This window comes from Artibeus jamaicensis, unplaced genomic scaffold (assembly GCF_021234435.1).
Source record: "Artibeus jamaicensis isolate MK-2021 breed Jamaican fruit bat unplaced genomic scaffold, CSHL_Jam_final contig_1016, whole genome shotgun sequence".
Lineage (NCBI taxonomy): Eukaryota > Metazoa > Chordata > Mammalia > Chiroptera > Phyllostomidae > Artibeus > Artibeus jamaicensis.
In genome coordinates, this window is record NW_026521195.1 from 6,054,242 (window position 1) to 6,072,553 (window position 18,312).

Below are 18,312 nucleotides of genomic sequence, written 5' to 3' on the forward strand. Positions count from 1 at the left end.
GGCAACAGCTCCAAAATCCAGTACAGCTCCAAAATGCTTTGAATACACTAGGAATATTCATTCAGAAAGTAAACGATACAAAAACACTTTAAAATTTTTACCAAACTATTTAACTCCATGGCCTAAAATTTAATTATAGGACTTAGTTCTTTTAAAAAATAAATTATTTTTAAGGTGGAGTGAAAGGACAGTGGGTGTTAGAAAACCCTTAAACATAAGGATCGATCAGAACCTAAACAACTGGAAACTGACTGTGTATCAATAACGTACCTGAACTACCGAGTGTCCTGGCCATGATAACCCCACTACTTGTATTTCTACAGCCCAACTTATTTTATCTTGCTTTTAGGAGCCCTAACGTGGAACCCCAGGAGTTAAGCCACCATGGGGCACAGTGAAGCAGAACCAAGGAGACAGGCTCTCCCAGGCGGGGTGGGGGTGGGGGGTGGTGCCAGGCTTACACTGCGTCAAAGCAGGTGTGCCTGCATCAGAAACTGACGACCCTTTTCCTCGGAAGGGCCAGCAGTGAGCATTTGGGCTTTGCAGAATGTGTGCCCACTGTCGCGACTCAGCTCCGATCTGAGGCAGGAAGGCAGTCAGCCAGGAAATGGCCTGGCGTGTCCCAGTAAAACTGTGTTTGAGAGAACAGGTGAAGGGCAGAATTTGAGCAACAGCCACAGAGTGAAGACTTCACACATCCTTAGAGTCTATTAACAACACAAAGAAATGTAAATTAAATATCTCCCAGGCCCTGAACAATAAAAAGAATGCTTCTTATCTAGGCATTCCTATCTGTGTACTAAATCTTCAGAAAATGGGAAGTAACTAATCCTTTTCCACGTTGGGATTTTGCTATCTTTCCAATTCTCATTCTGGCTCCTCTGGAAACTGACTGCTGGCTTCTATTCACCCATAACCAGTGGATTCCCCACCCCCATCTCTCTGTCTATTTCCCTTCTAGGATGGACTATAGGTTCTGAAGAAATTGGTTTTTAAGAAGTTAAAATTTAGAAGGAAAACTGTCTTTCCAAGAGCAATTCTAATGAGAAAGAATGGAGTGAAGAGTAGTCACTGTTGCCATGCTTTGAGTCCTGTGCTTCTCAACCAGGACCATGCTGGGGTATGCAAGTGCACATGCATTTGTTATGTGCTCACGTGCACACCTTCATACACAGTACACACACACACAAGTACGAGTAGGGCTGGGGCCACTGGCGTACTCATTCACCTCCCTTGCTATTAGGGGCACCTTCACAGCGATGATGAGAAGCACTACCCCGCACACCTGGTGACGAGAATGTTTCTCCATTCTGCCCGTACAACACGACTTCCAGTTGCACATGCATCGTCCGCACCAAAAAGTGCAGAAGAAAGCATCTAGCACAGTCCTTCTGAGAGAAAAGCATGTTTAAGCTGCTGAGATGTACAGGTTAAACACTCGGACCAGTATCTGGATTAGTCTATGCTGCTGCATATCTATTCTATCAACTGAAGCTGCAGTTGAAGAAGTCTGCTCTGACACAGTCGACATTTGCTCTGGCTAACCAACACCGCACCATCCACACCGACGTTTAAAACGCTGAGAACACAAACCCTGAAAATAATCAGCAGTAACTTTAGATTTTTAAAAAATGCATAACCTGGTGTTGTAGATTTGTCTTTAAAATGAGGCTGCAGACAAGTTTCTCTACTTAATGCTTCTTTGGGCGGAACCGTCTGGGCCACAGCTGACTTCCCCACTGGCTTCAACACCTCAGTTTCCAGAGGACAAGTGGGAGCTTTCTGAAGTCGCTCGGGATTTTGTGCCTCCCGACTTTGGGCATCAGGGATGGATATAGAAGATTTCACAGGGGAAGGGGCTTTCTGAAATGTAGTAATGCTTTGGGTCAATAACAACGCTCACGATATCTAAACACGGTCCCATAACAAAACAACATAAATCTTCTTTGCTTGGCAGGCTTCGTGTAAACTCTCGAAAGAAAGAGTCTTGCCATCCACCTAATAGCTCAAACCCATGTGAAGGGTTTGAAAACAAACCAACTGGGAAGATGCTATAATTCAGGGTACAATGTGTTTAGTCTGCATAATATACTGATGGTCAATTTAGTATGAGGAACAGAGTCACTATGTTAAAAAACAATTTCTTTCATAGTGTCACACTAGGACGTTTATAAATTGTAACTGTGTTAGACCAGATTATATATTTTTTGTATTTTCATTAAGTCGGGATTATCTTAACAAAACCGTATCATACTTACACTAGGTGCTCCGTGCACGTTCTCTCACGTCACTGTCCCCAGAGCCCTTTCCTAGCTTGTAAGACGAAATGTCGTGTCCCAAGCCACACTTCTAACCTTGTGGCAGGGCTGGGACCCACCCATGACTGGGTCCCAAACCCAGTCCCACACGGAAAGACAATGCTCAGGAGCACAGGTTCCTTTTTTTTGTTTTTTAAGATTTTTTTTTAAAGCTGTGCATGCACAAGGGAACCTTTCAAAAGGATGCAGACGGTGAAAGTACCGTACCCACCGCTGACAACTACCACCTGGTAACCACACCTGCTGGTTTTCAGAAATATTGCCTGCCTTCCACTTATCTGTGGGCATAAAGCATCCCAATGCAGACAGTAATTCCCAGTGTTCCCCCTGAGGACAAAGAAGAGGCTCCACGGTTTCACATCATAGACTGTGGAATGGCACTAGTTGGTACCTGCCCTTTATCTTGGGACTGGGCACCAAATTGGTGACTTTCACCTTCTAAGAAACCAATAATCTAAAAATACACATAAACACTGTGAATATGTCACAAAAACATATATCTGCACATAAATTTACATTATCACTCATAACAAAAGGAGGAAAGGTTTTTTGTATTTAAAATTGTAGTTACAAAACAAAAAACAGAATAAGAAAAAAAAGAAAAAGAAAAAAATAAAAGTTGTATTTACTTACCGCAGAGCTGGAAACTGCGACCTTAATCAAAGACGCACCCTCAGCTCTCGAGGTCGGGCCTTTATTCAAAGAGGCACGGCCATCCCTTTGGGAGCAGCATGTAGTTTCCTGCTTAACACTGCCCCTATTGACCCCAGCAGATGCTCCGCTGGCAGAGGAAGCTTTGGATAAACAAGTGGTACCAGGCTGTCCTTGGGCACTGCTCTGCTTTGCAGATGAGTGACTGACATCATCTTCCCAGGAACAAATGACTGCAGCAAGGTTGGCCAGACGGCCCCTTCTCCCGATCGGAGTCGCTGAGGCTTCCGATGGTTTGGGAGGAAAGGTCGCCTTGTCCTCTGCGGGCACGGCTGCGATGAGTGAGCTTTCGGGAACATCACCTGTGAACGTTTTCAGGAAAAGAATTAACACCCTTGGTCAAGAGGTGCCTGCATGTGGAAACACTAGGATCACTAGGTCAGAATTTTTAAATGAGGTTAACGGGTTCAAGAACTAGTCGAAAGCTCTCATGCACTTGAAGCACCAGCTGCTTAAGTCTGACAATATCATTTCAAATCAGATGATACTCCAAATTGAAAAGAAAAATGAAACTGTTACACCTATTTTCTCCAATTCTTTCACAGATTTTGAATGCTATAAGATAGCATACATTCAGTATGCTATCTTTATATTTTTAGAACTTGTGGTGCTGTAATGCTGCACAACTTAAGATCATTTAGCCCATGGAAACTAAAGACGAGACCACAATGCTGTACAACAGAGCTTCCTGAGATGCTGGACATGTCCTCTCTGTGCTGTCCAGTACAGTGACCACATGCGGCCACATGCGGCCGCATGCGGCCAGTGAGCATTCGAAATGTGGCCAGGACAGTGGAGAAGCTTAACGTCATTTCATTTTAATTAATTCAAGTTTTAAAAACTACATATGGCCAGTGGCTATGGTACTGGATAGCAGAGGGTTAGACTAAAAGGTTTTCTAGTTTTTCTCCATTTGGAGATAAACTTCAAATAAGGAATACTTGCACTGTGAAGGATTTAGGTCTGTAAGCATAAACATTGTATGTCTTGATAGGGAAGTCAAAGGTCACGACACTTCCTCTTCCACAAACTCAGTTCACAGAAGAGCATCCCTCCTACTGTCCAAGGTTCCTGCCTCCGCCTGGAGCTGCGATCCTGCCCCTCCCAAACTTCTCAGGGATCTTGCTCCAAATAACCCCTCATTCTTCGTCCACACTGTGTTCTCCGCACATAAGTATGCACCTGTCCCTCTCACGTTAAAACTAGAAACGAACCTGGTCTCGTCAGCCTGCACCCCTCTCAGTGACTGCCCACCCTTTGCCTGCACAACATTCACTCACTGCTCGGATCACCCCGCCTGCCTGGAAGTTGCATTTGCTTTTGTCACCAGATGCCAGGACATACTCTGCAGGCCTTGCACTTCCCTGTGTGATGTCACCCCCACTAGCTGTGTCTGTGGCCTCTTTCCTGATTTCCTTGTAACTACCAATGACCACCTTTTGGCTAAACCCCAGGTACCCCCAATAACACACCTGACATCCACAGCGCAAACACATGTCTTTCTGCATCATGGCCTCTCCCTCCTTCCCCTTCCCCTCCACCACCCTGTCATCAAGTCCCACAAGTTCCTTCTCATCTCCCAAACCAACCTCTTCCCTTCACCTCCACTGGCCTTCATCACCACATATCTGGACTGTGACACTAGCCTCCTAGCTGGTCTTTCCATGCCCAATCTCTGCACGAGTCAATCCCTCCTCCATTCTGCAGCCAGGCAAGCTTTCTAAAGCATCTGCCACCTTAAACATCTGCCATCTCCCTGCACCTCCCCATCACCTCCTGGCTAGATCCCAAAGGCTCTGGACCCTGCTGCTTGTTTCAAATGCATCTCTTCTTTCTCTCCCAGGTGCGCTGTACACCAGAACACTGACTTCATACACGGCCCTCTATGTTCACGGTATCTGTGCTTTTTACACGTTCTGTTACTTCTGCCCCAGAAAATCTCCACCGTCTGAAGCCAGCAGTGCCTCAAAGGCCAGCCTGATCATCCCTGACTCCTGTAGAAAATCTCCCAAGCCCACACCCCCTCAATCCCCATGTGCATACCACTACCATCTCCTCAGAGCAAGCACTGCCCTCAGAAGACGCCGGTTTTCTTAGGCCGTTTTAGGAGTGGGCCCTAGCCCTTCCAGTCTGTCCAAACGCAGCCCTTCAGATGAAGTGTATTTTGGTGTAAGTCCTCAAACATTCAACTGGCCTGTACCTACTGCAGTCCTGTTTGGCATTAGAACAAAATTTTAAATGCCCAGCACTTCACATAGTGTTTGCTCTTGGGATTATCAGCACTGCCAGAAAGGATAATCTCAAATGCTTTGCGGTCCAATGTCTCAAAATTCTTATGAAAAGAACTGATATTTACAGAAGACCGCCCAAAGTACACACAGTCCATCCTTTCTTCAGATCACTTGGCCTCGACTCTGGTTATGCATCAGAATTAGCCACAGCTTTCAAAAAAAAAAAGAAAAAAGAAACGAAGCCCTCTCCAGGGCTCCGCTGGGCTGACGATGGACACATAGGAGCTGAACCGTGAAAGCCACATTGAGCATCCCTTCCTCAGGGCAGTCCCTGCGGCCCCCGAGCTGCCCACCTGCACTCTGCCAGTTCCCTTCGGAACTGCGTTCACTGACCCGAGCTCGGAGCCGGGTCACGTGCCTCATGAGGAACCTCTTACATTTACTAGCCCGCACAAGACCACCTCTGAGGACACAGGGAGGAGAGTTTTCTAGGGTCTCAGGGTCAACGATGAATTCTGCTTTTATCTTATAAACACTGGTCATGCAGCCAATAGTTTGCCTCTTTCCGTGGACTACTAGCAAGTTCAGAACCCTCTCTAGTAAGGAGGAGGAACTTAAGGCCTGGCATGAATAAACTAACCTTACCCTTCGCTTTCTTTTCCTTCTATTCACGTTTATTTCCTTCACACGGATTTCCTTATTTGCTCATTTTGTGACAGAGGCATTTTTGTAACAAGATAGAAGGTAGATAAAAACTGATCGCAGTACAATCAGCCCTGCTGCGTGGCTGCCGATCTGCTCCCAGGCTCTCCGCCAGACCACGGCCCAGGAAGGTGAAGATCGGGCCGCGCCACCTGTTTCCGGCTCCTCGGCAGAGTAGTAACCTGCTTTGCAGGTGCTTGGCAATTATTTTTTAAAGCTATCTCTCTCCCCTATTCAACAGGGTTGCATTCCATAGTCACTCCAGTTTACTTAATTAATCAATCCTCACAATGGAATGTCTTGCATATGGAGCTGAAGGTTAGAGATGCTAATAGGACCAGCAGTACAGGAGCCTCATCGTCTACTTCCATGAGGACCACCGCCTGACAAACACACAACCAGCATACAAGCCCCTTACAATAATAGACGGATTCCAGGATACAGATAAAGCAACAGCATTTACCTTCTTGTGTTAACCGACAAACACAGTCCCAGCACACCCGGGGACCCTTACCAACCCAGATTAGAGGCCGCGCCATCCATACCGTTTGTCGCTGTGCCATCCTCCTCCTCGTCCCAGTGGCGCCGCTGGGCTGCCAGTCTCTGCATCCGGGTTTTAACGGAGGAGCCTGCCATCACTTCTGGTCCCGCATCCAGCCCTCTCTGAGGGCCCAGGAGAGATGCCTGGGTGGCGGGTGGGGATCCACTGGTCGGAGCTGGCACCTGTGGCCGTGCCTGAGGGGACACAGGACTTGGAGAACAAGGTTTGGCAGAAGCTGACTCAACCGGTTGTTCATTTTCCAAGTTAGAAACTTCTACTTCAGTGTTGTCAGAACAGCGCTTTTTTGATGGCGATGGTTTTGTGCAAGATTTCTCTAGATTAAAAAGGGGGGGAAAATTCAAAATCCCATACTATCTCACAGCACAAACAACTGGCCACAAGTACTTAACAAATTAATAAAACCTCGTGTTCCTCTAATCCTTTAAAACATTTTACTTGTAAGAAATATGTATAATTCTACTTTCTTTCAGTAACTTAGAAATCTAATATGAGAGATTTCTTTTTAAGAAACCATAACTTACGGTTTAAAAAATCTGAATGAAAAGAAATTCAAGGAACACACTCAGGATATATACATAATATGTCACACGGTTTAGGACAACAGGGAAGTACAAGTGCCAGGCAGAGAAATGGCCCAGGGGTGTTAAAGGTCATCCAGCCCCACCACCTGCTTTTCAGATAAGAAAAGTGAGGTCTGGAATGTTGGAAACCGCCCAGCCTTGTTTCAGGAGCTGAAACCCCCCATGGCGAAGGCTGAGTGAGCACCCTTCGGACCATAAGCCACTAAGGAGACAAAGCTTATCTCCCTGGCAGGAGCGCCACTTCTGCTCCTTTTTTCATAACTGGCCCCCAATGCTTGGTCGGTTAGCCAATGATGAATAAGATTCCCCAAGGGGTGAACGACCTAAGACAGGCATGATCACTTGGAGGCCCCAGCGAAGGACTTGGTGGGCTATGGAGAAAGGGGGTGATAGACCCTTGCCCCTAGGCTTTGACAGAGGGCGGTGCAGCCCAGTGCTGGAAAGGGTGGGTTCCCTGGGTGATCAGGCCTGAGAAAGGAAAAAATCCTGTAAAGCCTGCTTTGCTAAGAATGCTCTTAGTTAAATGATAAAGGTCTGAGCAGGAAACGTGTTTGTTTCCCAAAGTTTTGGAGCCTTTTAGGTGATAGACCCTGACTCAGAAGAAGCCCTAATAGTTCTTTGTATACTATCTACTATTTGATCCTTACTGCCTGACAATGATTAATGAGCTGTACCAGTATTCCTAGGAGTGCAAATTGAACCCAATAAAAGCCTGTCTAGGCAAGGGCGAGGGGCGCTCCTCCCTTGAGGGAGTAGCCATGCCGCCCCTTTTCCTCCACAGGACTCAGGAGTCCATGTGAATTTGTCTCATGTCTCATCCATGACGCCACAGGCACTGTGGGCTGGTGCACGAGTCAGGGACCTGCCTGAAGTGACACCGCTTTGAGCTCAGGGGAGAGGCCAGACTTCCTGTTTCTAAAACCATCTTTCACGGGCAATAATAAACAAGGGTGGAGGGCACCTGGCTTGAGATCTAGGAAAGAGGGAACCAAAAGAGGGACTGAGTCATCTAGTCAATACCAAACAATTTCATCAACACAAGTGCTTAACATTTCACATTTTTAAACTCCCATGAACACCTACAAAATAAATGTTAAACTCTTACAATAAAAAGGAGCTATCTAAACATAAGGCATATTATTTCAACCCAAGAATGAGTTTGATATGTCCCCTGAACAACTAATATTTTTAAAAAGTAAGACTGTAAATTTCATAGGTGGCCATTTCATCGCTGGTCTAACCAAGGGTCCTCATTCTGGCAGTGACCGACGTGGTCCAGCGAGAGGACAGGATTTCCCTTCTCCACATTCATCTCACTGAATACACATCATGAAATTTTCCAACCTTCTGTAATTCATTTACTTTCCATTAACTATTCTAATCATTTTGTGGAAGTGTTTCTATGTTAGCATGCAATACCACCTGGAAGTACAGAATTCTTTAAATTTCAGTTCTTGTGTAAAACAGTAAATGCTTCCATTTAAGCATCAAAATGCAGCTCCCACCATCGGAACTCACCACCTAATTGGAGGGACCCATGTCACAGGGAAGACAGAAGACCCTGGACTGGGACCCGGCCTCTATTTCCTGGCCAAGCACCATGTATATGTAACATATTCCCTTCCCTTCCTTCAAAATAAATACACAGAAATAAATCATCATTCTACGGTCAGCTCCCAAAGCGACAGTGAGCCAGCCCCAGGCCTCTAGCCCTGCAATACTCTTTGCTCCCTGCATTGTAAAGTCATACTGAGGACCCTCTCCAGACCAGCCTACACTCTGGGAAAAGACCGAGGCAGCCGGCTGGGCACACCAGGCTTTGGGAGGAACAGCCGGGTTTCCAAGGATGTGTGTGTTTAATCTCACCGGCCCTGCACTGTAACAACCCATACTCTGTGCCTAGCAGAGCATTGGTTCAGCAGGCAGACAATGAAAATGCAAACATCTGCACCTGAGTCTGCCTCCCGTTGCCTGGCTCACACCAGAGACACCCAGAGAAACCGTCTGACCCTGGTGGTCCGGTCGGCTGGGCTGGTGTGGTCGGGGCAGACGACTCCGCCAGAAGGCCAGCAGAAGGGCTCCTCTGCACCTTCACTTTCCTCCCTTGGGGGGTTTAATAAGAACAATTTTGGATTCAGAAAAATAAAGTTCAACCAATAATTTTTAACTATTTGTTTAAAAATAATAATTAAAAAATAAAAAGCAGAAAACAGAAAAACCCTGCCTTAGCTCAGTAGGGTCTAGGCCCAATATAAAAAACCATCCCAGACTAGGAGAGAAGGCCAACCCTTCCCACCAGGGCCTGTGGCACGTGTCTCCCACGGACTTGGAGGCCCCCACACACACAACAAAGGGACCAGGGCTCCCCTCCTTCAAAAACAGAGGATTCTGCTCTTCCATACAGTCTTACCTTCCGCCCCGGACGGCTGGTTACTTGCTTCTGTGAGCGGCTGTCTGGCCCATTTGGCAGGAGCCCCAGACCTGGGCACTGCTGTGGGCCTCTCCGCCAGCTTTTTCTGAAGATTTTCTCGCCTGGCACGAGTTCGTTCGAGCAGTTTCTACACATATGATTTTTAAAACACAGGTTAGTCAAAGGCTCACAGAACTTCAGGGATCTTCTAAAATCACCAGTTGCCACGTAGGGTAACAGTTAAATACATTTCAAAAGTGAAGTCCTACGTAATTTAAGTCAAGATCTGCTGATTAAGCAGCATCCCAATGTCAAAATTACTACAGGTATAATATGAACATGAAAGGGGGTATAGCTGGCTGTGTAAGATTTTAAATAGCCACAGTTTTTTTTTCTGTTTCCATGAACAGGTAGAATCTGCTTCCACACCCCTGAACTGGGCTGGCCTTATGATACACTTTGACCAATAAATGTGGCAGAGAGGAAGCAGTGTGACTTCCAATCCCTCACCTCAGGAGGCCTTGCAGTTTCTATTCTTTCTCCCTAGCAGCACTGCCACCCATGAACAAGCGCGGGTTAGCTTGTTAGAGACACTCAGCTCAGGTGACATCAACTACCAGAAACAGGAGTAAGGCCACGTTAGCCCATCCCGTCCCAGATGACCTGCCAGGTCACTGCAGACTCCTGCGTGACCCCTGGGGAGACCGACAGGAGCACAGCCCACATGAGCCTAACACTGAACCAGTGTGCTCAGTGTTTTAAGCACTCAGGGAAGTGGGCAGGATAATGGTTACCCAAAGATGTTCACATCCTAATGCCCTGAACCTACTATGCTACATGGCAAAAGGAAGTTTGCTGGTGTGATTAAGAGTCGTGATTAAGGGTGTGATTAAGGGATTAACAGCCCTTGTAAGGGAAAAGGGAGAGGCAGGAAAGTCAGAGTCAGAGAAACGTGATGTAATTGGTGGCTGTGAACACAGATGAAGGGGACATGACCCCAAAAGTGCAGATGGCCTCTGGAAGCTGGAAAAGGCAAGGAAGTAAATTCTCCCCTAGGAGAGCCTCCGGAAGGAGAATGATCCTGCCAACATCCTGATTTTAACCCAATCAAGTCCATCAGACTTCTGACCTACAGAAGAGGTATGTGTGATCTTGAGCCACCAAGTTCAAGGAGATTTATTACAACAGCAAAACTAATGCAGCCCCTAAAACTTGGAGTGGTGGTAAAGAGCAAGAGATAGCTGACGAATCAGGCCTTTGAAAACATAAGGCACTTCCTAAGAGAAAAAAAAAACCTAAACAATCTTCATGTTTTCTTTAATTAGATATTAACAATATGAAAGTTTTACATTGAAATCTTAGCCAGTCCACATAATCACAATTACTCTTTGCTTGCCCTGCCCACTGAAGCTCCTGTTTGAAGTGGCTGGTAAAACAAACACAACACCTGTAAAGGGATCGTTCCCCCCACAAGCCCCCATCTGCAGGGGTCGGGGGCACAGATCACTGGCTGGAGATCATACACGGCCCTGCAAGCACAGATACAGCACTGAGCCGGCTCAGAAATGAAATTCCATCTGACCTTTTCGCTGCCTTAATTAAAACAGAGTATCAGTTTTTTAAAATCCCTCTTGAGTATATAACAAAAGCATGAGTTCAGTTGGGAGGGAGGCGTCTCCCCAAAGTCAAGTTCATTCACAGGGACACTAAATCTCCATGCTGTCACTGAAGGGTGATCTATGAACCGAGTGCCTTCCAAAACACAAAGCCTTCCCTCTCCAAATAGAACTCCACCACCTCAAAAGTGACAGTTACACAAACGTAAGTCTGGTGACTTGCCCCCCCCAATAAAATGTGTCACTCCCCAGATAAGACAAAGCTACATCCAAGGACACGCCCACATTCCATCCTGGTCCGTGGAGTCCTGGTGAGTCAGCGCAGTTTCAGTTACTGTGAGCCTCCGGTCCCAGCAAAAGAATGTGGCTTTCTTTGCCTTTCAAACTTACACAAGGGTTCTAGTGTCTATTTGGGATCTACAATTTCAAGATTAAAAATAATTAAAGCAGATAATCAAGAAAAAGTACCCTAACCTGTAAAATGAAAACAAGTACCAAAGGTTAATTTAAAAGAAATGATATATGTATAATTCAACAGCTCAATAAATTTGTCGCCCTTCCTTATAACGGTGTATCAGGAATTTAAGGGTTCTTTTGGTTATGAGGTACATTCCTTTTTCAAATAGCAGAGGGATAAAACACAAACACTGCAACAATTACCAGCACCAGGAATTAAGATACTCCACAGGGAGGAATCTAGGATAACTGAAGTTTACAGTCCCTATGCAATTTCTGCCACGCCCACGCTGAATCATTTCTGACAAATTTTTCTAGAAGTATCTCTGCTCCCCCTGCCTTCTTAAACAGAGCAGATGCAACAACAGAAATTAACTTCTCATTTTTAATGTGTGCCAGCGGCACGATCTGCTAGGTCACTACAGAGGTTTCCACTGAATTCTGGAAAATAAGGAAAACTCCATTCAAAACATTAACAGCATGTTTATTTTTATCTCAAGAAGTGATGCTTTCCCACAGCATGTTCACAGCAGTCTTTTCTCTTTCTGAGTTCCTGCATATGGAAAGTTCTGATGGGGAATGCCTAGCCCTGTACTTCCCTCCTGCTAGTCCTGGGCTGGGAAGACTCTCACCTGTAAGCGGATGTTCACACTAAGAGGCTGACATTGTTACCTCGAGTAGTAAGTTTACGGTTGTAAATTCACCTAACAGTGCGAAGCAATCACTAACGCCTACGTTGGATATGATCTAAAGGACTCTCAGTGTTTGCACACACTAACTCATGTCATTTGCAAGACCTTAAAAAAAGAAAACTTATGTGGCAGGTTCTGTTTTTCACTATTGCTTTACAGAAGAAAAACTCCAGGCACAGGTTCAGTAACAAGCCATAGGCCACAGAGCCAAGAACAGGCAGGCAGAATCCAAATACAGGCTCCAGAGCCTGGCTCTTACACACTTTGCTACTGTCCTTTGACGAAATCCAATTGCTCTTTTTAAGAACTCATTGTCAGAGAACTAATTCCATACCATCAACATGACTTTTTAATGCTAACAGTTCATATCAAATCTTAATAATAAAAATTTGCTTAACCTGCTGGGTTGTCCATGAATCAAGGTGAAGTCATGACTTCTGGTTGGTCCAGGAAAAACTTTAGAAAGACATGGCCCTGTAGACCCTGTCTAGGTCCTGATTCAAACAGGCTACAAAAGCATGGGACAGGTAGGGAAATCTGGGCATTGGCGGGAGACTTGCTATGAAAGAACTGTTGTTAATCATATAGAGGTAATAATGACAAGTTGATTTTTTTTATTAAAGTCCTTAGCATTTTGTGAAAAACACTGGTGTTTTTATGTAGGAAATTATATGATCTCTAGGATTTGCTTTCAGATAATTCAGTGAGAGGGACTAGAGAGGGGACATGGTATGCTGCTGGGTGATGAATGGCTGAGCAGTTATACTTTTGTATAATTTGAAATTTCCTACAATAAAAAACATTGCTAACATGTTCCAGCAGCTACTGCGTATATGTAATTATCTGACTGTAAAATAATTTGTACCAAATGGCTCTCTCCTATATTAATTAGTTCAGCAGAATGTTACAGCACATGCTTAAGGTTAGGAAAACATCTCCCGGAATAGGGAAGAACAGGTCTACTACCTTCATGAAGCTCACATTCTAGCCGGAAACAAGGTCAAGAGGAGAATGCAAGTGAGCTAATAAGCAGTATGAAAGGGGATCTTTCCTCTGAAGAAGGGGAGTCCAACTGTGAGTAGGAGGCTAAACTGTGAGTTTGCCAGGCACAAGAGGCAGGGCGAAGAGCGTGCCAGAAAGCATCAGGGACAACAGGGAAGGCCAAGGAAAAGAGAGTTTAGGAGGGCTGAGGCCTTTTTCAACCACAGTTGCCAAGAGAATTAGGCCCTGGTTCCTTGATGTCAACGTCATGAATTCAAATCTCTCCTAGGCTTGGAGGATGGCATGAAAACATTGAGAAAATTCTCTCTTGGATAAGTTCCTGTGTGCTATGATTCTGATAAGAAACGCTGCTTGAGAAAGTCATTTTAACCGACTTCCAGTGCTTTTTAGACAAGGAAATGTGCCAGTTCATTCTACTCTGTGAAAAAATGTTATGAATGCTATAATTAAGCACCTACTGGTTGGAACCAATTCAAATAGTTCAGTCATTACCAATTAAGGAAAAGATGCCAAAGCTGTTCATTTCAACTCAAGAGACCTAACTTTTCATAACACCAACTTGCCTATTAAACAACACATCTTTCTGAGCTCTCTATAAAATGGAAGTTTTTTCCAAATAAAGCTTCTTTTAACTGAGATTTGTACTGCTTCAGGATGACATTTTTATGTAAAATGAAGTACAATTTTCAGCCAACTTTTAAAATGCTTTGTTCCTCTTAGTCACTTAGAATAAAAACAAACATTCAGAGCACAGAGGTTAATAGAATAAATCCTATTCTAACTAACATAAAAAAAGATATATCCTTTTTAACTTCAATGTAAGTCAGAAAATAGGGTGCACGACCAACCCAACTCTTTGAAGTTAATACAAAAATATGTTTTGGATTTTTGTCAGAATTTTTAAAAGGCAAGCAAATAAATGTGTTTTTTCTCAAGATGACTGAGAATTTGAAACAAAAATAAATAGTGTTTGAAAACAAGTAAATTCTAATTGTTAAAACTTCTAAATATCTTAGACTTACAGAATTGTAGTTACAGTTCAAAAAAAAAAAAGAATTACTACTCTCCATACCATTTAAGCATTTCAATCTAGTATAGAGACATTATTTTAGGTCCACTAAGCAATAACTCAAAAAATAACAGTTTGAAACTTGCACAACAACCTAAAGAAAGAGGAAGAACCATATGTCCTCAACAAGAAGTCAAAACTAGAGAAATAATCGCACAGTAAGAATGAAATTAATCCAAGTTTCAAAAGATGAGTTAAACACTGCTGTGATGTTACCCATAAACACACATAAAAAGGTTTCTTTACCTTTTTTTTAAATCGTGGTCTACTAACTTTGATTTGTACACTTTTGGCTAGCACTTTCCTTTCAACTTACATGTCAATTGGGCATGAATCTTCACCCATGCGCATGGAATTTAAAGCAACTACTGGCTTCATAGGAACAGATGCGATGGTCTCAGGCACCAATTTATTGTGTCTGTCACTTCAAAGGCAGCACTCTTAAATACACACTCAGACCCTCTGCCGGTCGCACAAATCCCGCAAATATATTCCATTCCATTTCCATTTCCAGGCGGCGGTTGCACACACAACGGTGAGTCACTCGGTCACCCAACCCCACCCTACAAGTTGTCCCCGCTTTTACTTCCATTGGGACCTGTTCCGTCCGACCCCACCCTCACTCTGGGGAGACAGGGTTCCACTCCAGAGGGGCAATCCAATAATAACCAGGGCTAACCTGAAGCTTTCCCCTACCACTTTTTGGAGCAGACTCTAAACTCTGCTTCCAGACATTGATCGCCATAAAACCCCGGACGGCTTCCGGCGGCCCGGAGGACCCCCGGCACGCACGCTCTGCGCACGCGCTCTCCGCCCCCTGGTCCCAGAGATTGACCTCAGGTGCGAAAGGAGGGTGGGGGGACCAGAAGGGTCAAGTCCCGCTGCGCTAGCAAAGTCTCTTACCTCCGTAAACGGGTCCATCGCCGCGGGCTTCGAGTGTCCACTGTGAGACGACAGAGAGACGGCGGTTCAAATTCAGAAAAAAGAAAAGTGAGTTCCAATTCAGTATGTCACTTAGAGAAGACGAGGAATCCGGGGCAGGGAAACTCTCCCCAACCTGCTCGCCTTTCCCCCGCAGCTTCCAGTGTCAGATTCGGACTCAGGCTGCCGTTCAAATTTGAATTTCAGCGCCGGTAGCCGCGCGCAGGCGTGCGGGGCGGGACCGGGCGCGCGTCTCCCCGCCCCGCCGGCGGGTCACGTGGCCCCGCCTGCGTGCTGGTTCCCAGGGTGGCTCCGGGATCTGGAGGGAGGTTGCCCTAGCACACACACTGCCCCGGGGCCCTATGCCCCACCCTCAGAAGGCTCGCACATCCCACCAGGTTTAAACCGATCCCTTCGCCCGGGCTTGGCCTGGGCGTTCCGCATTCCTCCATTCCTAAGTGCAGGATTGAGAGGCCCTGGGTTTGAAACTCCTTTGGACCTTTGGCCCCTCGTGGCATTCTCTCTACCCACCCTTTCGTCACTCAGAGGGGGACTGCAGGCCTGACCTTAAAAGAGCAAGGCTAGTGGGGCCCGGGCACTTTGGACTAATGGCCGGTGGTAACCCACCTTGGGCTTTCGAGGCCTCTCTTACTGGGAAAGTAAGGCTAACATTAACAGACTTTGTACAGTTTATACCCAAAACTCCTGTTGCGCTTCCTATTTTAAATCCTATTCAATTGCAACAATGGTAGAATTGGAAGGATTCTGAAAAGTGATCTTGAATTCATTCTTTTACATCTGGGAAACCCTGAGACGTTAGTAGGGGGTTCAGGAGGAATGAAAATTCTCTTCTCAGCTCATGGTCCGTTTCCCACCTCTAGCTCAAGCTATGCCTCATAATTATTCCGTATAGATTACCCAGAATTGTAGAATACATTACGTAGCTACTGTATGAGATTCCTTTCTTAGCAAGTCTGTGTTAGGGCGTGTTTGTAACAGGACAGCTCTTGATTTGTTCATTTGAAAAGTAACACCCTGTAGAAGAGTGACCGCCCAACAGCTGAACAAACCTAATTCCGAGGTGAGATATTTCGATACACTTAATAACTCTGGCACCCTTAGCAATCAGTAAACATTCCAAAAAATATCTCACCAAAAATATATCTGACTAGGATTTTGTTTCCGTAGGTTGTACTGGAAAGAATTAAAGAATTCTGAGTGTGGGGTAGGGGGAACTTACTTGGGGTCTTTGCTGCACCGGGGCCCTGTGCCTTTAGACAAATCATTTAAACTGTTTGGGAGAGTCCTGAATGCCTTTGAAAATACATTTAAAGTTGACCCTCCACCTAGAAAAATGCCCTTTCAGTCATAAACTATTTAACATAGGATTTCATTAAGTATATGGTCACATGGGTTAAGAACCTCCAATTTAGCCTCTTTGGATTTTAGTTTTCTCATCTGTAAAACAGGAATGATCAACTGCCCTGCTTTCCTCAGAGTAGTTTGGAGGATCAAATGAAAAACGGAGAGAGATCCAAAAGTGTGATAACAGAAGTATTCTGTAATAAGCAATAAAGCACTACCCATGGGTTTGGTCTATCGAGTTATTAAATTTAACTCAAAATATGCTACTTATGAACCAAAGACAAAAGATGCTGGAATTTTTCTTCAAGTGCTAGACAGGGAAAGGGTGTGTATTACTGGCGGGAGAGAGTGTATATTTGAAACAACACTGAAAAATGAGTCATTAGAAATTTATGTATCCTTGTGCCTTTTGGCTTTGGCCTCTGTGAGCCTTAGATTCTTTATACCTAGATTCTAGTCAAGACTAAAAGACAAATTTAAAGCATGTAGTACATTCTAGCTGCTGGAAACGTTTTGTGTCTCTTTCTTCACAGTCCCCCTATGTCTATGATGATGACAATGATGATGACAGCAGCCACCACTACAATAGCTACAATTTGTTAAGCTCCTGCTGTGCCAGAAACTGTGCTTGATCCTCAGTCCCACTCTGCGGGCGTGCTGAAATCGTTTCTTAGGGTGCCTCCTTACTTCCCTCCATACCCCTGTATAGTCCATTCTTCAGTTTATGAGCTAGAATTACTTTGCTCCTTTTAAAAATGGTTATAAAATATTTCCAGTCTACAAAAAAAAAGTAGTGAATAAAATATAGTCGTGTACCCGACACCTAGCTTATAAAATGTGTATAATTTCATAATTGAAGTCTCCAGTGTGTCCCTCCCTAATACCACACTCACCTCCCCTCCCCAGGAGTCAAACTATCCAGCTTTTCATGTTTATTGTTCCCATGACATGTATGTACTCATATTACATCTACATAGAGAGCCATAACAATGTATAGTTTTACATAAATTTTATTTTCACTGTACATATCTTTCTGCAATTTTGTTGCTCAATATCTCTTTATGAGATTCATCCTCATTAATAGCTCCAGCTGCATTTCATTCATTTTTACTGCTGTATTCTGTTATATGAGTGTACTTGTAACTTATATATCCATTGTCCTATTAATAGACACTTCATTCCTTTCCAGTGTCTCATTTCCAAGATCCCAAGAGGCCAGGAATATTTCTGCATCTTCTTATAAACACATGCAAAACTTTCTCGAAAGTAGTATACCTAGGAATGAGAGGATTAGTTCAATAAACATATTTCACTATTATTGCCAGAAACTACAACTAAATTGCTCTTAAAATGATTGTAACAATTTAGACTCCAATCAGCAGTATAAGAAGGTGCCTGCTACTCCAGCACCTCCCTAATACTTGGATACACAAAATCCGAAAGCACTTCCTTCAGTAAGGACACTCCAGATGTTATGTATTTACAGTTAATTTTTCAAAATACATTTATACATTCTCTTCATTATCAAAATAATACAATGCCATAAATTTACAGGGAGCGAAAAAAGAACAAAACAAGAACTAATTATAAGGCAGTGGCAAGAAAGATGAAAGTCAAGTCCTCTCCTTAGGTTATTGGCTGAAGAGCCACTTATTCTATATATTTATGATAACAAA

The 18,312-nt window shown here is 44.4% G+C and overlaps 1 protein-coding gene across 2 annotated transcripts in view; it reads right to left on the reverse strand.

Annotated features, from left to right (window-relative positions):
- ANLN (anillin, actin binding protein) overlaps positions 1 to 15,464 on the reverse strand; it is a 45,514-nt gene extending 30,050 nt beyond the window's left edge. For both annotated transcript variants that reach the window (XM_053661882.1, XM_053661888.1), the window contains exons 1-5: positions 15,254 to 15,464; positions 9,516 to 9,663; positions 6,508 to 6,837; positions 2,952 to 3,331; positions 1,641 to 1,863 (exon numbers count right to left, since the gene is read on the reverse strand). In XM_053661882.1, the coding sequence (XP_053517857.1) occupies positions 1,641 to 1,863; positions 2,952 to 3,331; positions 6,508 to 6,837; positions 9,516 to 9,663; positions 15,254 to 15,271 (1,099 nt within the window). In that variant the 5' untranslated portion in view covers positions 15,272 to 15,464. The remainder of the gene's footprint in view (positions 1 to 1,640; positions 1,864 to 2,951; positions 3,332 to 6,507; positions 6,838 to 9,515; positions 9,664 to 15,253) is intronic.
- Positions 15,465 to 18,312: the final 2,848 nt, after the last annotated feature.